Source organism: Pavona decussata, unplaced genomic scaffold, assembly GCF_977016875.1.
Source record: "Pavona decussata unplaced genomic scaffold, jaPavDecu1.1 SCAFFOLD_87, whole genome shotgun sequence".
Lineage (NCBI taxonomy): Eukaryota > Metazoa > Cnidaria > Anthozoa > Scleractinia > Agariciidae > Pavona > Pavona decussata.
Genome location: NW_028145504.1, coordinates 400,879 through 423,605, shown reverse-complemented (window position 1 = coordinate 423,605; position 22,727 = coordinate 400,879). Strand labels below are relative to the sequence as shown.

At 37.9% G+C, this 22,727-nt stretch overlaps 1 protein-coding gene across 1 annotated transcript; it reads right to left on the bottom strand.

The window, feature by feature from the left end:
• Positions 1-96: 96 nt before the first annotated feature.
• LOC146474621 (transmembrane protease serine 9-like) lies at positions 97-21,682 on the bottom strand. Its single transcript, XM_085116841.1, has 20 exons — positions 21,518-21,682; positions 20,829-20,960; positions 19,341-19,573; positions 18,224-18,314; positions 17,289-17,484; positions 16,096-16,748; positions 15,512-15,637; positions 15,162-15,287; positions 14,695-14,820; positions 13,977-14,146; positions 13,445-13,542; positions 12,476-12,717; positions 10,414-10,521; positions 9,738-9,971; positions 5,624-5,719; positions 4,930-5,061; positions 3,445-3,677; positions 2,305-2,395; positions 1,372-1,567; positions 97-829 (listed from the first exon to the last, which is right to left on the bottom strand). The coding sequence occupies exons 1-20, from the start codon at positions 21,576-21,578 to the stop codon at positions 97-99; spliced, it is 4,077 nt and encodes a 1,358-aa protein (XP_084972967.1). The 5' UTR covers positions 21,579-21,682.
• Positions 21,683-22,727: the final 1,045 nt, after the last annotated feature.

The window sequence follows — 22,727 nt, the reverse complement described above, 5'->3', positions numbered from 1 at the left end:
TTCGAATAATCTACTGACGCTGGAATAATCTTGGGTAAAAGAACGCAGATGAAATATATAAGATGATCATCCGGCAGCCTTAATAAAAATCTGATTTTAACAAGTTTGCTGCTTGGTATTCAATGACCCATTTAACGAACAATTAAGTTTGTGCATTTTTCTCTTATTAAACAAACCTGGTGTCGGAGAGGGAGTTGGAGGCTGTGGTGTGCTCGGTGGTGGTGGTGATGGCGGCTGTGTAGATGGTGATGGCGTGGGTGGTCTAGGAGTAAGTGGGCTAGAACCAACCTTGCTGAGTATCCAGGATCTCAAGTAGCCAACCTTAGCATAGACGCCGTACTTTTTAGCCGCAGCACAGCCATATCCCCAGCTGGTCACACCCTCCAGATGCCATTTATTGTTATACTCACAAACCAGCGGTCCACCACTATCACCTTGGCAGGAATCAACTCCCCCTTTGTCCAGACCAGCACATAACATGGAGTCATCAATCTTTCCCGGATAAGCCACCAAACAACGTGATTTTGACACCAGTGGAACCGACGCTTGCTGGAGGATATTAGGTTGACTTCCGCCAGATGACAAAGTTCCCCATCCAGTTATCCAGCACCTCTTATCTTTATTGTCAATCGGAAGAACGTTGCTTGGGTTTGACACACAAACAACACCAATTCCTTTTCCGAGAAGAGCAGGCTTAGCAAGTTTGAGCATTGCAATGTCGTGGGCGTAGCGTACTGGTTTGTGATATTTTTCGTGTAGAATAATTTGGGCAACGTTGATGGTCTGCTCTGTTCCCACAGATCCACTTACTCTATAATAAGCTCCCAATCTAAAAAAAAAGGTGCAATCAAATAAATTATTTACTGACGATTGAAAGTCTGAATGCAAAACAACAAACAAAGGAAAAATCTGGAAATGACCATAATTTATCCGCTTTTAAAAACAGCTGACAATGTCACACGCGCTTACAAAGAATTGCAATAGCTCAACAAGTATTTATTACTTATCTTCGCGGTTAGACGATCTACAGTTAAAGTTGCTGAAACAGTGGAGCGGAAAAACGATTGTCATATATCAAGTCCTAGGCAGAACAACTAATTAATATATCTCGAATGATGGGAAGCTAGAACACACAAGTTTTTTCTTCTCCAATACATTTAGTAACTAGCAATGACGTATTGTCTTCGTTCATACTGCAAAAATATTTTAATTTCTTTCACATGTTAGAGACCTGCAAAATATATTGGCAATCGCGCGCACCCTATCACTTAGATACCAACTACCAACTAAAATATGGTGGTAGTCGTAGAGCAAGAAAATGCTAAGAATCCTTGATGCACTGTAACTGACTGATTCTTTTTTGATACTCACTTCACTCTCAAAGATGACGGACTCCGTCCTTTGACACAATGCGCGGCTGTTACAACCCACAAGGGATGCACGAGTGACCCTCCACAGAACTGCCTACCGGAAGTACTGACCAACATTGCTTGCCATGGCCAGCTGTTAACCTTCGCGTTTTCGCCACCCACGATACGAGAGTGAGATGGTCTTGAGCCGCAACCTCCTTAAAAATAAAGAGTTTTAACGTTAAATTGTTGGATACTTCTCAGTCTTGACCAAAAGTCCAAACGATCACTTTGCTGGTAAGGTTTGAAATTGTTTTTAATTATCTTAATGGACACTATAACGAAGTCCCAAACCAGTATTTTAACCAGCACAGAAACATGTTTATACGGCCTTGATCTCTTTAAAAGTCGGCTTTAGAATTACTTGATTTTTTGCGTTGTATTGGCAAGAATCGATCATTATATATACTTTATAATATGAAGTAGTTAGGTGTCTTTTAACGCACTGTATAGTAGTATTGATCGATCGTATGTATATTTTATGATGTAAAGTAGTAGTGTCCCCAATTAGCGTACATTCCAGTACGCTAAAAGCTACGACATGTTGATAAAGTTCATTTCATTTCAATTACAATGAAACCAAGGAAGATGTTTAAAACGTTAAAAAAAGTTACAACGACAGGCGGCATTTCTTGCAATTCTTTACACTGAGGCCTCTGAATTTGACTAATGCATTTACTTTAAAAAATATATCTTTTTGAAGGAAGAAACTTTACCAGTGAAACAAATTATCAGCGACAAAATGTATCATTGAGAGCTTGACATGTCAAAAATGTTAAAGATTGGACCTTATCCTTATATTCTGAATAGTTTTTTAAGATAGCGATTCGTAAGAGAACGCAAACTCCATCTGGTGGAGCTGGTGTTTGTGGTGGCAATGGGTTTGGTGGCATACCTGAGCAACTTCCTGGTCTCAGTGAAAAGTCGTCAATAGCGATGTCACCTTGCCAGCTTTTACCTCTTACACCCTCAAATGTTACTTGGACCTAATATTAAAAAGAGTCATAAAATCATTGTCTGCAAGCAAACCAAATTTGTTTAAGACTTAAAATTTCATTTCAAAAGTCTCAACATTTTAGCTGAAATGCTTTTCCCGTGATAGCATGCACCATCATATATGGTGACCGCCCGTTAAAACTGAGATTTTTGATCAAAATTTGTCTGAGAAAAATAAAGTCTATGTCTCCGTTTATTCCTATGATCTCAGGAAAGCGTTAAGCAATTTTGGACCTGGACTAAAACTTTTTAATCAGTGAAGCGATACTCTTGTTCCTGTACCTTAAAGGAAATCGCCACTCACGTTAAATTTTTAGAAGTATCTTATATTAAAAGTGGAGATAGCGTATTAGCGTTATTCAGTTTTAAATTGGATATAATCATTGACATTTTGATGTCGTGCCGTTATACCGTTGCCACTGTGGTCAGAAAGCAGAAGATCTTTTATGTAGAATACTTGAGGAACCGTATGACGTAATGGAATCCAAAATGGCGGTGTGCAGAAGCTTTAAAAGCGTAAAAGGCGGTAATAGATCCAAATTTTGAACTAGCTTTAAAATTTTACGCTATTAAAAGTATATTTTTAAGTACCTCTGATTATTTGGAAATAGTGGAAAATATAATATATTCACTAAATTTAACAATGTCAATATATGTTTTCTTTGGTATGAACAATTAAATACCTTATGGATTATCCTACCACTCCACTTTGATTTCTATCTAGAAGAGTTCCTTTTGAGGTCGGTTAGTTCTTGTGTTTGTTTGTTTGTTTGTTTTTTTGTTTGTTTGTTACTGTCACAAGAATTAATTTTGTGCGCATACTCATGGTGACTTCGCTGGCAACCGGGTCGAATCCTCAAGACTTCACTTTGACTTTGATGACCACTTTCGCAGAGATTGTCCATTGACCAACAATAGCCCTTTATATTACTAAACTCACGATGATGATCACATTTTACCGACATGCTAAATACACTGGGTTCTTTTTTTGTCACGGATTTCAAAGAGCAGTGAAAAATTTTAAGTATGTGATACTCACACTTCCACTCGCAGTGATATCCACTTCGGCCTTCTTCCAGGCATTTCCTTGGCTTCCTGACTTGGAAAATTTTATTTGACCACCACTGTATACTTTCAGTGCACCAATATCTCTTCCATTCATGTGGTAAAAGAAGGTCATGCAAAAACTACCGCTTCCAGAAGAAGTAAATGAAAGCTTGGCGTTGTCATTTGGCCGCCTTGGACTCGAAGACTCAATGTACATGTACATTCCTAAATTAAGAAAAGGAAAAGAGTGGGGAGGGGGTTATGTTTCCTTAATTCAAGCAGCGCTAAATAACTAATAACTCCATGTAGCAAAATCAAACGGAGAAAGAAAATTAATTTTATCATATTTTATTGGCTTCTCCCTTGTCTTGGGTCTTGCCATTTGTAGATATTTTGTGTACATCTTGGACTGATTCTATCGCATCAAAATCAACCCTGGCCAAATTTCATCATGAAAACTAGAAAACCTTAGGCTTTTTTGTTTTGTTTTTGTTTTTTTAGTTTATTTAACTCTTTTTTTATTATTTTCCTCATTTTTTTTTTTTTGGGGGGGGGGGGGAGGGGGTTTAGCTTGCTTTTCTATGTATACTTTAGTTATGTAACATCCGATATTAGGTAAGTTGATAATTATTTATATTTTATTGGTAAATGAAACGTCCCTGTGCGGGGTGTTTAATAAATAATACATTTTATAATATTATTTTGTATTTGTTTTTCACCATTTATTTGCACAAAAGAACTAGAGAGGGTTTGCGAAACGTACGACGCGTCTTCCATGTTAGGCGTTAAATTGGTCACCCATCGTATTTTTTTAATTTCGTACAAATAGTTCGAAGTAAAGCAATAACAACAGAAATGACAAGTTCTTTCGTTCTTTCAGTCGAACTTCTTATTTCTTATTTTTTCTTTTTTGCTAATACCGACACACTAATACAAGGAACCTCGAAATCTAACTTTCTCCTTACAAACAAGAGAGTGTTTCTAGGAAGTGGTCCCATTAAGATAAGTTTTACTTAGCAAGTGCTCCAATTTTAATAGCCACAGGAGTGCTGTTCTAAGCGCCCTTTTTGCGTAAGCGCTTCTTGTTCTCCCTTCCCTGAGAGTTTTGAGGTTTTGAGACACAATTACCTTTAAAATCTGTAGTGAAGCAGAAAAGGCTTGTATTACAAACTCCGCTTAATTTTGTTAAGTTTTTTGAGGCTTGTTAATTATTTTCTCTTTTAAAAAATTCCCGTCTCGCTCATACTTTAAGACATTTAATTTAGCTTTTAAAAGTTTTCAGCGTGCTTCCAGTGAAAACTCAAATGAAGACCCTCTCCGTGAAGAGTGCCAGAAGCGTCGAAATAAAATTGAATAATTACTGTGATAAAAAAGAAGATGGGGTGACCTGCACCGTTTTGCAACGTCTTACACTGTTGGTCGAGAGGACAAAAGAACGGACAACAAAACAATGCTTATAGAGTCCATTGACACATACCTGAACCCCCATGACCTGATGATGGTCCTGTACCAGAGGATGGCGTAGACACAGACCTCAGTGTCCAGTCAAACTTGTCTGATGTTTCCTGTTTCCATCCCAAGCACAAACCGCTGTCAAAGGTGCACGACACTGAAGAGGAAGGTAAGCAGGTCATTAAGCGTAAAAACTCAGCATAACAGTGTCTCATTCTTCTGCTTAAATAGGAATGGATTAACATACATCCCGTAAATGTCAAAGAACAACCACAATCTCTAAAGAAAAAATTGTAAAACTCTGCTAATTTTTCATCTTGATTCAGGTTAAGATTAATTAAATGCATAGAAAACTGTAATAATTTGTTTTCGTTGTATGCTTTTCGCGTGATTTCTCAAAGTTTTTCACTAAATTTTAATCCTTCTCATAGTTTCTATTCTATTGCAACAAAATTGTGTAATACTTACACAATGGGCTGTTATTGCTATATCGCTAGCTGCTTAAGTGATTTAAAAGCTTAGATCGATTAGAAATAACGTGTAATAGTGTCCGAAATTCTGCTATATCTATTGTGGAGAGAGTTAAGCTATCACTGGTGCCTTCTTGCTGTTTGCAATTACAAGCGAGTTTAATTTAGGGCCTAAGCGCAAAACAAAATTTTAGGCTAACCGCGAAACAAGTACGACAGATAAATGTTCTATAATCAATCCTGACTTACCCTCATTGCTCGAGGAATAACTTCCAACAATGAAACAGCACAGGAAAATCACAGCCTTCATGTTTCTCCAGCTATCCTCTTTTAAAATACCGCAAGCTGGAGACACCTTATAACGATCAAATCAGTTCACTGTGTCTCCAGGTTTGAATAATCTGATGGTGGTTCTGACTTCAAGATAAACCTCCGTCTCTCTTGCTATCCAACTTAGCCGAATGTTAATTTTGGTGGCCTTTATAACCCTTCCTTGGGAGAGGCATGACACCTTTTTGGAATTTAATGATGAAAAATAACTGCGTTTATTTGGCAAGTGGTTAGTACAATCTTCATTTACCCTTCGGGATTACGTAATTGCGTTTTGCATTACCATAACAAATTATATTGTGATGGACAACACCTTAACTGGTAGCGCAGCCATTCAAAAGCCAAGGTCAAGAACACTATAGGAGAAATGAAAAGTTATAATTAGACGATGATTGCACTCTTTTTAATTTCTCCTCTTGGTCATTAAGTAAAATTCTTTAGCTTTGTTTTCTGTTCTTTGTTTTGATAGATGCCCCTACAACTATGTAGTGGTATCAAAGGCAAACGAAAGACACATTGGGATTGGAATTGAAGTTTCCAAACAACTGAGACAGCAAAAATGTCCAATTAGTGTTATGAAAAAACGTGCTAACGGGAAAACAAATCAACCAAAATGCAAAAGGTTTTTGATTTCAACTGGCACGCCTTCATTACCAACAACTAAAATTATTCCATTTATGTAAAAGTGACACGTTCAAGCGGAAATGTCAGCTCTGTTCATTTGGCTGCCGTAGCACTGGTCACAACAGGATAAATGGTGTAAAAAGTTTGATGCCTATAGTTTTGTTACTCTCCTTTAACTACGTATATAAAGTTTTAAACATGAATAAAAAAAAAAGATGAATAAGAAAGATTCGAAGTTTCAATATTAGTGTTGCCAGTAATATCATTATTAAGACAAATTTTGACATGGAGATGAATGTGCATAAAATTAATAACTCAAAAATGACATTCCAGTGGCTACATTAAAAAAATTTTTAACGCCTACATCAACCTCTTCGGCGCCCTTTAATTTCTTTAATTTGCTCTCGTTTTTATTGTTTTATCGAATATACAAGAAAGGAACGGGCAAAAACTAATCAAGATATTACAATGCGGTTTTTCACGTAAAAAAAATTCGGAATAGAGGCTTGTATACCATTATGGCTGTCTGTATATGACGATGAGTACACAGATCTTTCCAGTCAAGTTGCTGTATCAGTAAGCACCCAGCAACAGCATAGTAAAACGAGAAAGTTAAAACGCGGCACGTTTCGGAAGCTTTTGTCGTCTATCTAACACTTGCATTGACTAAATCTAATAAATCTTTGTTCTATGAATACACAGTTGATTGCATTAAGTTGAATGAGCAAATTCCATAGAGCACACTTCTTGCCTGGAAGTTGCGGAAAAAAGAACCTCAATTCATGTTTTAGCGGCCAGCTACTTCGCGCATGTCTTAATTTAACTGACGGAGAGAAAGGAGCAACTTGTGAAGTTAACAGTGGTAAAATTGAATCAAACCTGAACCGATGGGATATCGAGCATTATACCCTGCCTGAGAAATGAGATGCCATTAAATCGTGTTCTAGTCTACGGGCTTGCAAAATATAATTAGCAAGGTCAAGTATGGAAGATTTCTCCGTTTTTTCTTTTTAATTAAACAATTTGTTCCACTCCCATGTATTGTATATTTCCCATGTCATTTCTTCATCGAAGCCTAAATAACAAAACGCCCTCAAAGAGGTATTTAAAAAATAAAAGAGACCTGAGACGTGAAACGTGATCGGACCTCAGCATATTCAGTGAAGGCGTCTTGTCTGACTGCCGCCTCAGTCCATGTACGATCTCACCACCTATGATGGCACAAGTCAGATATACCATGACACTCGGAACTCCACGCTCTCTTTTCAATCACGAGTTCTTCCAAACAAATGATATAGGAATGAGATTAGGTTTGGACAAATATTTACGAATAAAATTAGCGATAAGAGTTTTGTACAACGTTTCGATGTCACCATGACATCATTTTCAAGTGACAAAAATAAAGTTTAAACAGTGTAATGTATGCGGTGAGATGTGTGAGGTGAATAAGACATTAAAACGGTTGCATGGGATCGAATAAGTACATTTCAAAACAAGGATTGTATACGGCTTGGCTTGAGAGTTTTTCTTCCCCTAGAAAATGGCAGAATTGTTTGTACGTTTGGGAAATTAATTTTAAAGCTGATCTATTAACAGTCTCAAAGAAAAACGCTTGGTTTAGTCAGTTGTGTCCACAAAAGCCTAAGCTCCTTTGGTCACTGCGCACATTTTTACTTTTCACATTTTTGTAATTTAATGCTGTCTTTTTGTTACTTTTCTTATATATTGTAATTTCCTTTTGTTGTAAACCATTGAAATAGTGCATAGTAATAATAAAAACCTTCACCTTAAACCTTAAGTGATAGAATCGCCGGACATGATAGTAGAACTTTAGGTGCAACAGTACATCTTTTGTTAACCTTTATTTTGCCTGGTAAAAACAGTGGTTTTTGGCTTTTCTTCTTGCTCAATAATTATGCCGCACCGTGAGATTCAAATTATCGAAATAAATAGTGCCGTTGAAACTGTAATGACCGGAAGGAAGAACACCGCAAAGATCCCCATACCTTCTTCCTCCCCTTCACCTTTCTCCTCTTCTCCTATATGATAGAACTTATTTATTCATTTATTTATTTATTTTTTATTAATTCTTTTATCAAATCTTTATGTTGTTCTTGTATAAAATTCGAGAAAATTTTCTATTAATTTTTCTTCCTCGGGTTTGAGATGGCGGTAGCACGAATATTGAAACCACTTGTCAGCAATGCCATGTAACAAGGCAATACCTACCGTGCTACACGGCAATGAGATGGATGACTTGGTTTCAAACATCGCACTAGCCCAGGGGCGGATTTATGGTGGTGGGTAAACGAGGGGGTCGCTCCCCGCTTTTTTATTTTATTTTTTTTCCTTTAAAAAGTTTCTGTAACCGTCTTTCGAGTGGTATTAAGCACTCAACGGTTTTGATGAAAATCCTCTTGAGGTACGTGTTCCGAGCCTTAACATTTGGTCTAAATTCTCCCAGAATATTGGTAAAACAGAATCTCCACAAACACGAATTTTTCATTGTGGTCGTTGGACAGTTCTGAGAGCAAGGTCTAAAGTTTAATAAATCACAAAATCATAACCAAAGCGGTTGCTGAAAGAAGTTAAACGCTTCGCTAGTTTCATTTTAGCTTCCATTTCCCATGCATACAAATTCGCACCCGCGTCTGAGAAATGAATAAAGAGAACAATTTATCTGCGTAACAATTAATTTTGTGGCGCGGGATTTGAACGAATTTCTCTGTTAAAAGCGCGAGAACTCGGCCAGTGCAATTGTTGAAGTACTGGATAAAGTGCTTTGCTGATATTCAATTAACTCGGCCAGAGTGTGCGTCGCAAGCAAAACATCTGCTCACGCAGAACGAAGCGCATTCAACTAAACTAGTGCGATTATTGAAGCAATGATCACCTGAATGATTTTATTAATGTTCTGCATTTATATCCGATCAACTCAGCTGGAGTATGCCTCGTGAACAAAACTTTCGCTTAACCCTCACCCCAGCGCTCTTGGTTTCGTCGTGCCAATTATTAAACTCCACCCCCCCCCCCCCCCCTAACACAGGGTGCAAATTACTCCTTGCTTCGGTCTCGTCGAAGATATCAAGTCTCCCACCTGAATGGTAATAGAAAAATTTTGATTTTCCCTCGCGTGTTAAAAGTCTTTGTTTTAGCCTAAATCGTACACGGTCAAAAACGACCAACTATAACAAAAGCTATCGTTTGCGAATTGGAGCCGTTTTTCTTGATACGAGCTGCATGAAGCTTATTGTAAACAAGGCTAATAACTACCGGCAATAAGAATTCAAATCCTATGTTAACGCACTGGGATATCTTTATCTTAAATTAGGAAAATACGACAACATTTCAGTGCCTTAAATTTCCTTTATTTCACGCTTTATCAACTTATTTTACAAAAAGATTTAAGATTTCATTGTCTGGTCAATCCAGTTCCGGAACTTAGCAACCCGTCCAAACACAGTGTATCGCTCAGTAGCAGAGCACCTCGGGGAACCCCAACTGACGTCACCCTGGAGAACCCAATTGCCGTTAGCACCCTGGCAGACGTAAGGGCCACCACTGTCTCCATGGCAACCACTGAGAATAGTGCCATTTACACCAGCGCACAGCATGTACGGGGTGATCTTAAGAGAGGATCCTCCTATTAAAGACAATAGATTGGGTTAACTAAATGTCATAGCAGAATGTCTCAGACATTAACCGAGACGATCCAACTGCAATTAAAGCGGGTCGTGATAAGTTTGTTTGTTTGTGTGTTTGTTTGTTCATTTCGCCACACACGTTATTCAAAGCAAAATAAGAGTACAAAAGTGTATATTACAGAGAAGGTGGTGAGTAAGCCTTAGGAGAAACCAAAGGGCTTATAGAATAAGGCTTCCTTAAATGCCGAGAGCTGAAAGGTCGGAGGTAAAACTGATGTTTTTAAAAAGGTGGATTTTCCGGTGAGCTCTTTAATAAAGGCTTATGCTGTTTTCAAGCTTTAGTTTGTGCTACCATGAGATGTAGATGTAAAACCACTGTGATGAAAACCGCTTAGAAATTAATCTTAACTAACCAAAACAACAATTAATGTAACCGCGTACCTGGTGATGCTGCTAGTTTTCTTGCACATTCGCTGTTGGTGACCGGTGGCATTTGGGCTTGTTGAAGAATGCTGTGGGAAGATCCTGGGTGTTTTATCTTGCCCCATCCTAAATTGAAATGAAAAATCTACACTGAGAAGTGAGTTGACGAGTTGCATAAATATTTATTCCATTGCAACTGCTATCAGAGTTGCGAGGATTCCTGTTCGCTTAATTATTCTCTCTGATGCGCAAACATGAGGACTTCGTCAGTGGGAAGGCCAGAAAACAATATCTGTCTTTATTATCTGAGTTAATAAAATAAATTTGTCAAAACACGATACAAACGCTAAAGTGTCGAGCACTAGTCCTTTCTTCAAAGAGTCAAGTGGATACACCCAGGCGAAGAGGTAATTACAGTCGAAGCTCTCCTTGCTATCACTCTCGTAAGCGACCAGCTCTAGTTACGACCACCATTGTGAAACTCCGTTTGAATTGTCCGTTAAGTGACTTAAACTCTGTAATCAAAAGCTCTCGTAAGCGAACGCGACCACTTTTGATTATTATTAACTTGTGTTTTCGTTAAGTGACTTAAACTCTGTAATCTAAGCACTTGTAAGCGACCATTCAAAGATTCTGATACGTATCACGGCAACTCTTTCTTGATCACATTTACAGTAATATTGCACTGCCTAATAATGTTTGTAGATTAAGATCTCGAATTTAAAATTCAACATGATTTACAGCTGGATCAAGAGTGTAACCCTGAGACCAAGGCTATCGTAGAAAGCTTTATGCTAAAAGCTCTGGTAAGTGACCAGCTTCTATTGTTTCAGCTTTTGATCGCTTACGGGACTACATTTTCGCAAGCGACCAGTTATAGTGCGACCAGTTTTTTTAATTCCCGAGGTGGTCGCTTACGAGAGCTTCGACTGTACAATCAATACGTAGGTGTCTGTAACCAATTTACCTATCCAGGGGCGTAGCGTGGGATTTTGAAGATGTACAAAAGAAAATAAATTTTTCGTAAGCGCCAACGGCGCTTACAACTAGGGGGGTGTGGGGGCATTTTGAAATTTAGGGTCTCGGAAATGCCATCTCCTGGTTTTTCTGCTGGGCATTTTCAATAAGTAATGCGGCAAAAATGCAGTAGAAAGTTGTTTATTTGAACCGTTTCCCTAGTGATTTCTGTAAGCTACAGTGTTCCGAAAAGAAAAAAAAAATACAAAGACAATGAAGACAGGTCACAAGCAAAGGGCGAGGCGTCGACCCTTAAGACGGGTTAATTCGTTACCAACCTGTCAATATCAACGTTCTTATGTTTCTGTATATGAAATATTGCTAGGGAGCTTAATCTTTCGTCCGTCACCGTACTTCGCAGAGGAGATTTTAGTCTTTTCATGCTACTGAAGCCACGTGCGGCAGTGCATGTAGACACAGGATAAGTTAACAATGTTACGAGAGCAACATAGTACACCGGGATAAAATTGGGAGTTTGCGTGATCAAGAGTCTTAACCAAAGTCTGCGGCGTCGCATTCAGATCCATGCCACTCAATTTGTGCTTCCATCTTGTGAGGCGTTTTTCCTATTTTTGCTTACCAATGGGAATGCTAATAAAAAACACCAGTATAATGTGAAAATATGAAATTATTTCCCAGCAAATTGAATGAGAAAAAAAGTTTTATCTCAGATCTCAGCTGTAAGCACGGGCGTACGTGCGTATATGGACGCTACACCCCTGCTATTAACTCAGGTTGTAAGACCAAGCATGCATTTTCTTAAGTTTTCAGACCCGAGAAACTGTACACTAACATGATAGGCGGTTGAGTGAGCCCTGTCCTAAACTGGCATCTTAATTGGGCCATCAACAGGAGATTCTATATTCCGCCTTCTCTATAACTTGTTTTTGGTTGGTATCATTTTATAAAGAATGTTTCAGAGTTTTCAAACGCCCGCTCAAAATTAAATTGCATCTTCTTTCACGGCCGATTCAATTTTCATTTGTTTAGTTAACAAGGTGAGAACTAGAGAACGAAACAGTTGCATCGCTTCCCAAGAGAACCTAGACTCTAAATAACTCACCCGTAATGTAGCATCTGGACGAGGTCGGAACCATTTCATCTTGGGTAGGTAGACACACAGTTCCAACTCGAGCGTTCAGAGTAGCCGGCCTCGACAGCTGAATCAAAGCGATGTCTTTGTCAAGCGTTCTCGATGAATACTGGGGGTGTTTTATCACTCGCTTGGCTGTTATATCTTGTTCAGTTCCCTCGGAAACTAAACGGTTATGATCACCCAGGCGGATGGTGTAAAAACTGGCTGTCCTGTGGAAAAAATTACAAATAATAGCCTGTTGGTAAAAATTAACGGTTAAAAAATCTGAACGACATTTTGACTGCTCCTCGGTCATTATCAAGTTCAATGTGTGGAAAAAAAAATGTAGATATATCATAAATAGAGAAAAAGAGTGCCAATGACGTAAGAATCTAAAATATGTAAAAAGTATGTCAATTTTTTTAGAAAAGAGTGATAAAAAGCATGCAAGAGATTTTAATTAATTAAAAACTTTTGCACGAATTAAGTCTGATTGATTATCGAGACTTGATCGTCGTTAATAAAAAAAACATCTCGTACACAAGACAGTCAAAGTTGCTTTTGCACTTTGTTTTTTGAAACAGTAAAATTCCTGCTCAGATCCCATGGAACCCCATAGTGCTCAGTTGTCCCGAAAATGTTTGTCAACGGAGGAAGAAGGGTTTTTATGTTCCTCTATGCGCTGATATAAGTGCCAGCGAGCTAGTAAAACCAACATAACCCGCATTGCACAGGTCACATTCAAATTTGTAAACGTGACATTTTTGGCTCACAACCGGCGGCCTAGTCGTATTCACGTAATTCGCTCAGCCGCGTTGCTTTTATTGTTGGTAGTAAAACGTCTTTAAAAGTTTACTTGAACGCACAATTAATGTTATTGATTTAACCAAAGTTTTTTTTAAAATTTCGTTGACTACCCAGAGAAACAACAACAGCCACCCCTCCACATTTACTTACGTTGTCGAGATACAATGCGCTGCTGTGACAACCCAATCAGGAGCGATCAGAGATCCACCGCAACTGAACGACTTGGAGCTTCCGCGAAGAAGAGCGATCTAGCAAGAGTGACAACCAAATTTAACATATTAATGTTAAGAACTCATGGTAAAGACCTGCGACTTTATTTGCCTGCAGTAATAATTGGCTGCAGTACAATCTGTGATGTCATTCTAACTGGAGTCAATTTTAGGATACTATCGTGACAAAGGTTGGTCATCTCTCTTGTCAACGTTAAACATATCCGAATGCTATAGCAATGCCGGGTTGTTTTACTGGACAAACAACATACGTCACGAGTAACGAATCTGAAAATCTTGTTGCAGAAGGCGGTTAATTACTTAATTGTTGATACATGTAGGACGAAACTTGAAATCAGGTAAAATTGTAAACTGAAACAAATTAAACAAGACTGGTTGAAACGCAATGATCAAAAAGGCTTAGTTTGCCTCAGGTCAAAAATGTGTTTAAGATTTGAAACATTTTGCCTCACCTGCCAAGGCCAATTTCCTGGCTTTGCATCCACTCCTCCAATAACACGTGTCACTGGGGACTTGCCACATGACCTGGGCGCTGGAGTTTGAGGTGCCGGAGAGGGTGGCGGAGTTGAAGGTACCTGAGAGGGTGGCGGAGTTGGAGGTGCCGGAGAGGAAGGAGCTGGACCTTTATTGACCAAACAAGTTTATATTATATCATAACATTGATCTATCTAATTGACCGCTACTTGAAATCAGCACTCTTTGTGTTCATTTTGTCACTGTATTTAGATTTGTTCTTTACATATTGTCCGTTGAAGACAGCAGCCATGTGGTCGAGAACTCCGCGCAGTTTTAATTGATTGCTTTTTGTTTTCAAAAAGATAATTTGACAGATAAATAACTTTGTATTATAGGTATTTGTTTTAACTCCAATAAAACATCGTTAAATGATTAAGTATATACACTGAAACGAAGGAATTGTGTTACAGTGTATTGCACAGTTTTCCTGGGTCCATGTTCATTAGTAGTTTTCTTCAGAATGAAACTAACTAGGCGTATGTCAACGAACTCGATCGTCCGCACAATTTGGAAAAATTTATTACTCAAGCGGCTAAGTGAAACAACTAAACTTCAGCCTATAATGGCCTCGTATTGGACGATTTTTTCGGAGATTTCATGAAGCGTTTTTTCTCAACCTATTTCATAATCATAAGAAAAAAGAATACAACCTACCAGTTGGACACATTTTACAGGATTCTGGACAGTTTTTCTGTGCCCAGCCTTTGTTATCATTGCAGTAGTTTCCGCAGGCAGCAAGAGATGGACAAATGTCAGCGTATTTTGGATTGTTTACACAAGCTAGAGTAAAAGTTTCAGAAAGATAAGTACAAACTCAAAATAAAAAACACCATATCATAATATAACAGCTGTTTATACAGTTCATTGCAACAATCATTAAATCATTGCTGCGAGTTTTGAGACTGAACTGCAACACACAAGGCATCTCAAGAAATATCGCTTGCGCAATGTACAAAACGTAATTGCAAAATTTGTGTTTTTAGTTTTTGGGTGGTCCCTTTTCCCTCGTTCAGTTATTATAACAGTGCCTTGAGAAATTTGCGTTATAACGTTGTTTATTTGCACGTTGTTTCTTTAGTCGTCGTTCTGCAAGAAATATAATGAAAACGTCTAACACCTACCAGTAGGGCACATGTTGCACGATTTTGGACAATTTTTCTTTGCCCATACTTTGTTAGCATTGCAGTAGTTTCCGCATGCGGCAATAGATGGACAAATGTCGGCGTATTTTGGGTTGTCCACACAACCTACAGTAAGATTTCAGAAAGTTTAAAAAGCTAACATTTATGACATACTTAAAAAAGTCATCAAAACATTTCTTCACTAAATGTACAAAACAACTGAATTGCAGAATTTGTGTTTGTAGTTTGCGGGTCGTCCCTTTTTCCTTCGTCATTAAGTAACAATGCCTACACGTTATTTCCTTAGTCGTTGCACTGCAAGAAATAGAACAAAAAAGTCAAACACTTACCAATAGGGCACATGTTGCACGATTTTTGACAATTTTTCTTTGCCCAAACTTTATTAGCATTGCAGTAGTTTCCACATGCAGCAATAGATGGACAAATGTCGGCGTATTTTGGATTGTCCACACAACCTACAATAAAATTCCAGAAACATTAAAAAGCTAAAATTTATGAAATACTAAAAAAAGTGATCAACCCATTTCTTTACTCAGCGAATGACATTAAACTTAAGAGTTAATTAATTTTTGCAGATTTCCCCGAGAAAACGTGAAAGCAAACACAAACCATCTCAAATTCAATCAATCACTTTCGAGGAGGCATCTCAAATCTTATGCGCAGCATTTGACGAGTACAATTTTTTAGCGTCAAAGGTCATTAAACAATTGTGCGTGTGTTACTGATGTTGGCGTTTCTTCGAATAATCTACTGACGCTGGAATAATCTTGGGTAAAAGAACGCAGATGAAATATATAAGATGATCATCCGGCAGCCTTAATAAAAATCTGATTTTAACAAGTTTGCTGCTTGGTATTCAATGACCCATTTAACGAACAATTAAGTTTGTGCATTTTTCTCTTATTAAACAAACCTGGTGTCGGAGAGGGAGTTGGAGGCTGTGGTGTGCTCGGTGGTGGTGGTGATGGCGGCTGTGTAGATGGTGATGGCGTGGGTGGTCTAGGAGTAAGTGGGTTAGAACCAACCTTGCTGAGTATCCAGGATCTCAAGTAGCCAACCTTAGCATAGACGCCGTACTTTTTAGCCGCAGCACAGCCATATCCCCAGCTGGTCACACCCTCCAGATGCCATTTATTGTTATACTCACAAACCAGCGGTCCACCACTATCACCTTGGCAGGAATCAACTCCCCCTTTGTCCAGACCAGCACATAACATGGAGTCATCAATCTTTCCCGGATAAGCCACCAAACAACGTGATTTTGACACCAGTGGAACCGAGGCTTGCTGGAGGATATTAGGTTGACTTCCGCCAGATGACAAAGTTCCCCATCCAGTTATCCAGCACCTCTTATCTTTATTGTCAATCGGAAGAACGTTGCTTGGGTTTGACACACAAACAACACCAATTCCTTTTCCGAGAAGAGCAGGCTTAGCAAGTTTGAGCATTGCAATGTCGTGGGCGTAGCGTACTGGTTTGTGATATTTTTCGTGTGGAATAATTTGGGCAACGTTGATGGTCTGCTCTGTTCCCACAGATCCACTTACTCTATAATAAGCTCCCAATCTAAAAAAAAAGGTGCAATCAAATAAATTATTTACTGACGATTGAAAGTCTGAATGCAAAACAACAAACAAAGGAAAAATCTGGAAATGACCATAATTTATCCGCCTTTAAAAACAGCTGACAATGTCACACGCGCTTACAAAGAATTGCAATAGCTCAACAAGTATTTATTACTTATCTTCGCGGTTAGACAATCTACAGTTAAAGTTGCTGAAACAGTGGAGCGGAAAAACGATTGTCATATATCAAGTCCTAGGCAGAACAACTAATTAATATATCTCGAATGATGGGAAGCTAGAGCACATAAGTTTTTTCTTCTCCAATACATTAAGTAACTAGCAATGACGTATTGTCTTCGTTCATACCGCAAAAATATTTTAATTTCTTTCACATGTTAGAGACCTGCAAAATATATTGGCAATCGCGCGCACCCTATCACTTAGATACCAACTACCAACTAATATGGTGGTAGTCGTATAGCAAGAAAATGCTAAGAATCCTTGATGCACTGTAACTGACTGATTCTTTTTTGATACTCACTTCACTCTCAAAGATGACGGACTCCGTCCTTTGACACAATGCGCGGCTGTTACAACCCACAAGGGATGCACGAGTGACCCTCCACAGAACTGCCTACCGGAAGTACTGACCAACATTGCTTGCCATGGCCAGCTGTTAACCTTCGCGTTTTCGCCACCCACGATACGAGAGTGAGATGGTCTTGAGCCGCAACCTCCTTAAAAATAAAGAGTTTTAACGTTAAATTGTTGGATACTTCTCAGTCTTGACCAAAAGTCCAAACGATCACTTTGCTGGTAAGGTTTGAAATTGTTTTTAATTATCTTAATGGACACTATAACGAAGTCCCAAACCAGTATTTTAACCAGCACAGAAACATGTTTATACGGCCTTGATCTCTTTAAAAGTCGGCTTTAGAATTACTTGATTTTTTGCGTTGTATTGGCAAGAATCGATCATTATATATACTTTATAATATGAAGTAGTTAGGTGTCTTTTAACGCACTGTATAGTAGTATTGATCGATCGTATGTATATTTTATGATGTAAAGTAGTAGTGTCCCCAATTAGCGTACATTCCAGTACGCTAAAAGCTACGACATGTTGATAAAGTTCATTTCATTTCAATTACAATGAAACCAAGGAAGATGTTTAAAACGTTAAAAAAAGTTACAACGACAGGCGGCATTTCTTGCAATTCTTTACACTGAGGCCTCTGAATTTGACTAATGCCGATTTACTTTAAAAAATATATCTTTTTGAAGGAAGAAACTTTACCAGTGAAACAAATTATCAGCGACAAAATGTATCATTGAGAGCTTGACATGTCAAAAATGTTAAAGATTGGACCTTATCCTTATATTCTGAATAGTTTTTTAAGACAGCGATTCGTAAGAGAACGCAAACTCCATCTGGTGGAGCTGGTGTTTGTGGTGGCAATGGGTTTGGTGGCATACCTGAGCAACTTCCTGGTCTCAGTGAAAAGTCGTCAATAGCGATGTCACCTTGCCAGCTTTTACCTCTTACACCCTCAAATGTTACTTGGACCTAATATTAAAAAGAGTCATAAAATCATTGTCTGCAAGCAAACCAAATTTGTTTAAGACTTAAAATTTTATTTCAAAAGTCTCAACATTTTAGCTGAAATGCTTTTCCCGTGATAGCATGCACCATCATATATGGTGACCGCCCGTTAAAACTGAGATTTTTGATCAAAATTTGTCTGAGAAAAATAAAGTCTATGTCTCCGTTTATTCCTATGATCTCAGGAAAGCGTTAAGCAATTTTGGACCTGGACTAAAACTTTTTAATCAGTGAAGCGATACTTTTGTTCCTGTATCTTAAAAGGAACTCTCCACTCACATTAAATTTTTAGAAGTATCTTATATTGAAAGTGGAGATAGCGTATTAGCGTTATTCAGTTTAAAATTGGATATAATCATTGACATTTTGATGTCGTGCCGTTATACCGTTGCCACTGTGGTCAGAAAGCAGAAGATCTTTTATGTAGAATACTTGAGGAACCGTATGACGTAATGGAATCCAAAATGGCGGTGTGCAGAAGCTTTAAAAGCGTAAAAGGCGGTAATAGATCCAAATTTTGAACTAGCTTTAAAATTTTACGCTATTAAAAGTATATTTTTAAGTACCTCTGATTATTTGGAAATAGTGGAAAATATAATATATTCACTAAATTTAACAATGTCAATATATGTTTTCTTTGGTATGAACAATTAAATACCTTATGGGTTATCCTACCACTCCACTTTGATTTCTCTCTAGAAGAGTTCCTTTTGAGGTCGGTTAGTTTTTGTGTTTGTTTGTTTCTGTCACAAGAATTATTTTTGTGCGCATACTCATGGTGACTTCGCTGGCAACCGGGTCGAATCCTCAAGACTTCACTTTGACTTTGATGACCACTTCCGCAGAGATTGTCCATTGACCAACAATAGCCCTTTATACTACTAAACTCACGATGATGATCACATTTTACCGACATGCTAAATACACTGGGTTCTTTTTTTGTCACGGATTTCAAAGAGCAGTGAAAAATTTTAAGTATGTGATACTCACACTTCCAACCGCAGTGATATCCACTTCGGCCTTCTTCCAGGCATTTCCTTGGCTTCCTGACTTGGAAAATTTTATTTGACCACCACTGTATACTTTCAGTGCACCAATATCTCCTCCATTCATGTGGTAATAGAAGGTCATGCAAAAACTACCGCTTCCAGCAGAAGTAAATGAAAGCTTGGCGTTGTCATTTGGCCGCCTTGGACTCGAAGACTCAATGTACATGTACATTCCTAAATTAAGAAAAGGAGAAGAGTGGGAAGGGGGTTATATTTCCTTAATTTAAGCAGCGTTAAATAACTAATAACTCCATGTAGCAAAATCAAACGGAGAAAGAAAATTAATTTTATTATATTTTATTGGCTTCTCCCTTGTATTGGGTCTTACCATTTGTAGGTATTTTGTGTACATCTTGGACTGATTCTATCGCATCAAAATCAGCCCTGACCAAATTTCATCATGAGAACGAGAAAACCTTAGGCTTTTTTGTTTCGTTTTTTTTTTTTTTAGTTTATTTTAACTCTTTTTTTTTTATTTTCATCATTTTTTTTTTTTTTGGGGGGGGGGGGGGGGGTTTAGCATGCTTTTCTATGTATACTTTAATTGTGTAACATCCGATATTAGGTAAGTTGATAACTATTTATATTTTATTGGTAAATGAAACGTCCCTGAGGGGGGTGTTCAATAAATAATCCATTTTATAGTATTATTTTGTGTTTGTTTTTCACCATTTATTTGCACAAGAGAACTGGAGAGGGTTTGCAAAACGTACGACGCGTCTTCCATGTTGGGCGTTAAATTGGTCACCCATCGTATTTTTTTAATTTCGTACAAATAGTTCGAAGTAAAGCAATAACAACAGAAATGAAAAGTTCTTTCGTTCTTTCAGTCGAACTTCTTATTTCTTATTTTTTCTTTTTTGCTAATACCGACACACTAATACAAGGAACCTCGAAATTTAACTTTCTCCTTACAAACAAGAGAGTGTTTCTAGGAAGTGGTCCCCTAAAGATGAGTTTTAGTTAGCAAGTGCTCCAATTTTAATAGCCACAGAAGTGCTGTTCTAAGCACCCTTTTTGCGTAAGCGCTTCTTGTTCTCCCTTCCCTGAGAGTTTTGAGGTTTTGAGAGACAACTACCCTTGAAATCTGTGGTGAAGCAGAAAAGGCTTGTATTACAAACTCCGCTTAATTTTGTTAAGTTTTCTGAGGCTCGTTAATTATATTCTCTTTTAGAAAATTCCCGTCTTGCTCATACTTTTTAAGGCATTTAATTTAGCTTTTAAAAGTTTTCAGCGTGCTTCCAGTAAAAACTCAAATGAAGACCCTCTCCGTGAAGAGTGCCAGAAGCGTCGAAATAAAATTGAATAATTACTGTGATAAAAAAGAAGATGGGGTGACCTGCACCGTTTTGCAACGTCTTACACTGTTGGTCGAGAGGACAAAAGAACGGACAACAAAACAATGCTTATAGAGTCCATTGACACATACCTGAACCCCCATGACCTGATGATGGTCCTGTACCAGAGGATGGCGTAGACACAGACCTCAGTGTCCAGTCAAACTTGTCTGATGTTTCCTGTTTCCATCCCAAGCACAAACCGCTGTCAAAGGTGCACGACACTGAAGAGGAAGGTAAGCAGGTCATTAAGCGTAAAAACTCAGCATAACAAAGTATCTCATTCTTCTGCTTAAATAGGAATGGATTAACATACATCCCGTAAAAGTCAAAGAACAACCACAATCACTAAAGAAAACTCTGCTAATTTTTCATCTTGATTCAGGTTAAGATTAATTAAATGTATAGTAAACTGTAATAATTTGTTTTCGTTGTATGCTGTTCGCCTATACGAGGTTTTAGCAGCTTTCTGTGATTTCTCAAAGTTTTTCACTAAATTTCAATTCTTCTCATAGATTCTATTCTATTCCAACAAAATTGTGTAATACTTACGCAATGGGCTCTTATTGCTATATCGCTAACTGCTAAAGTGATTTAAAAGTGTAATAGTGTCCGAAATTCGGCTGTATCTATTGTGGAGAGAGTTAAGCTATCACTGGTGCCTTCTTGCTGTTTGCAATTACAAGCGAGTTTAATTGAGGGCCTAAGCGCAAAACAAAATTTTAGGTTAACCGCGAAACAAGTACGAAAGATAAATGTTCTATAATCAGTCCTGACTAACCGTCATTGCTCGAGGAATAACTTCCAACAATGAAACAGCACAGAAAAATCACAGCCTTCATGTTTCTCCAGCTATCCTCTTAATACCGCAAGCTGGAGACACCTTATAACGATCAAATCAGTTCACTGTATCTCCAGGTTTGAATGTTCTGATGGTGGTTCTGACTTCAAGATAATCTTCCGTCTCTCTTGCTATCTAACTTAGCCGAATGTTAATTTTGGTGCCTTTATAACCCTTCCTTGAAAAAAGGCATGACACCTTTTTGGAATTTAATGATGAAAAAATAACTGCATGTATTTGGCAAGTGGTTAGTACAATCTTCATTTACCCTTCGGGATTACGTAATTGCGTTTTGCATTACCATAACAAATTATATTGTGATGGACAACACCTTAGCTGGTAGCGCAGCCATTCAAAAGCCAAGGTCAAGAACATTACAGGAGAAAGCAAAAAGTTATAATTAGACGATGATTGTACTCTTTTTAATTTCTCCTCTTGGTCATTAAGTAAAATTCTTTAGCTTTGTTTTCTGTTCTTTGTTTTGATAGATGCTCTTACAACTATGTAGTGGTATCAAACGCAAACGAAAGACACATTGGAATTGGAATTGAAGTTTCCAAACAACTGAGACAGCAAAAATGTCCAATTCGTGTGATGAAAAAACGTGCTAACGGGAAAACAAATCAACCAAAATGCAAAAGGTTTTTGGTTTCAACTGGCACGCCTTCATTACCAACAACTAAAATTATTCCATTTATGTAAAAGTGAGACGTTCAAGCGGAAATGTCAGCTTTGTTCATTTGGCTGCCGTAGCACTGGTCACAACAGGATAAATGGTGTAAAAAGTTTGGTGCCTATAGTTTTGTTACTCTCCTTTCACTACGTATATAAAGTTTTAAACATGAATAAAAAAAGATGAATAAGAAAGATTCGAAGTTTCAATATTAATGTTGCCAATAATATCATTATTGAGACAAATTTTGACATGAAGATGAATGTGATTAAAAGTAACAACTCAAAAATGACATTCCAGTGTCTCCATTAACAAATTTTTCGCGCCTACATCAACCTCTTCGGCGCCCTTTAATTTCTTTAATTTGCTCTCGTTTTTATTGTTTTATCGAATATACAAGAAAGGAACGGGCAAAAACTAATCAAGATATTACAATGCTGTTTTTCAAGTAAAAAAAAAAAATTCGGAATAGAGACT

Excerpts from the sequence above, each read along its gene's own strand:
- LOC146474621 (XM_085116841.1), bottom strand. The coding sequence starts at position 21,578 with ATGAAGGCTGTGATTTTTCTGTGCTGTTTCATTGTTGGAAGTTATTCC. Across the intron at positions 15,288-15,511 it reads GTGCAACATGTGCCCTATTG|GTTGTGTGGACAACCCAAAA; the intron begins GTAAGTGTTTGA and ends ATCTTACTGTAG. Across the intron at positions 9,972-10,413 it reads AAAACTAGCAGCATCACCAG|GAGGATCCTCTCTTAAGATC; the intron begins GTACGCGGTTAC and ends TGTCTTTAATAG.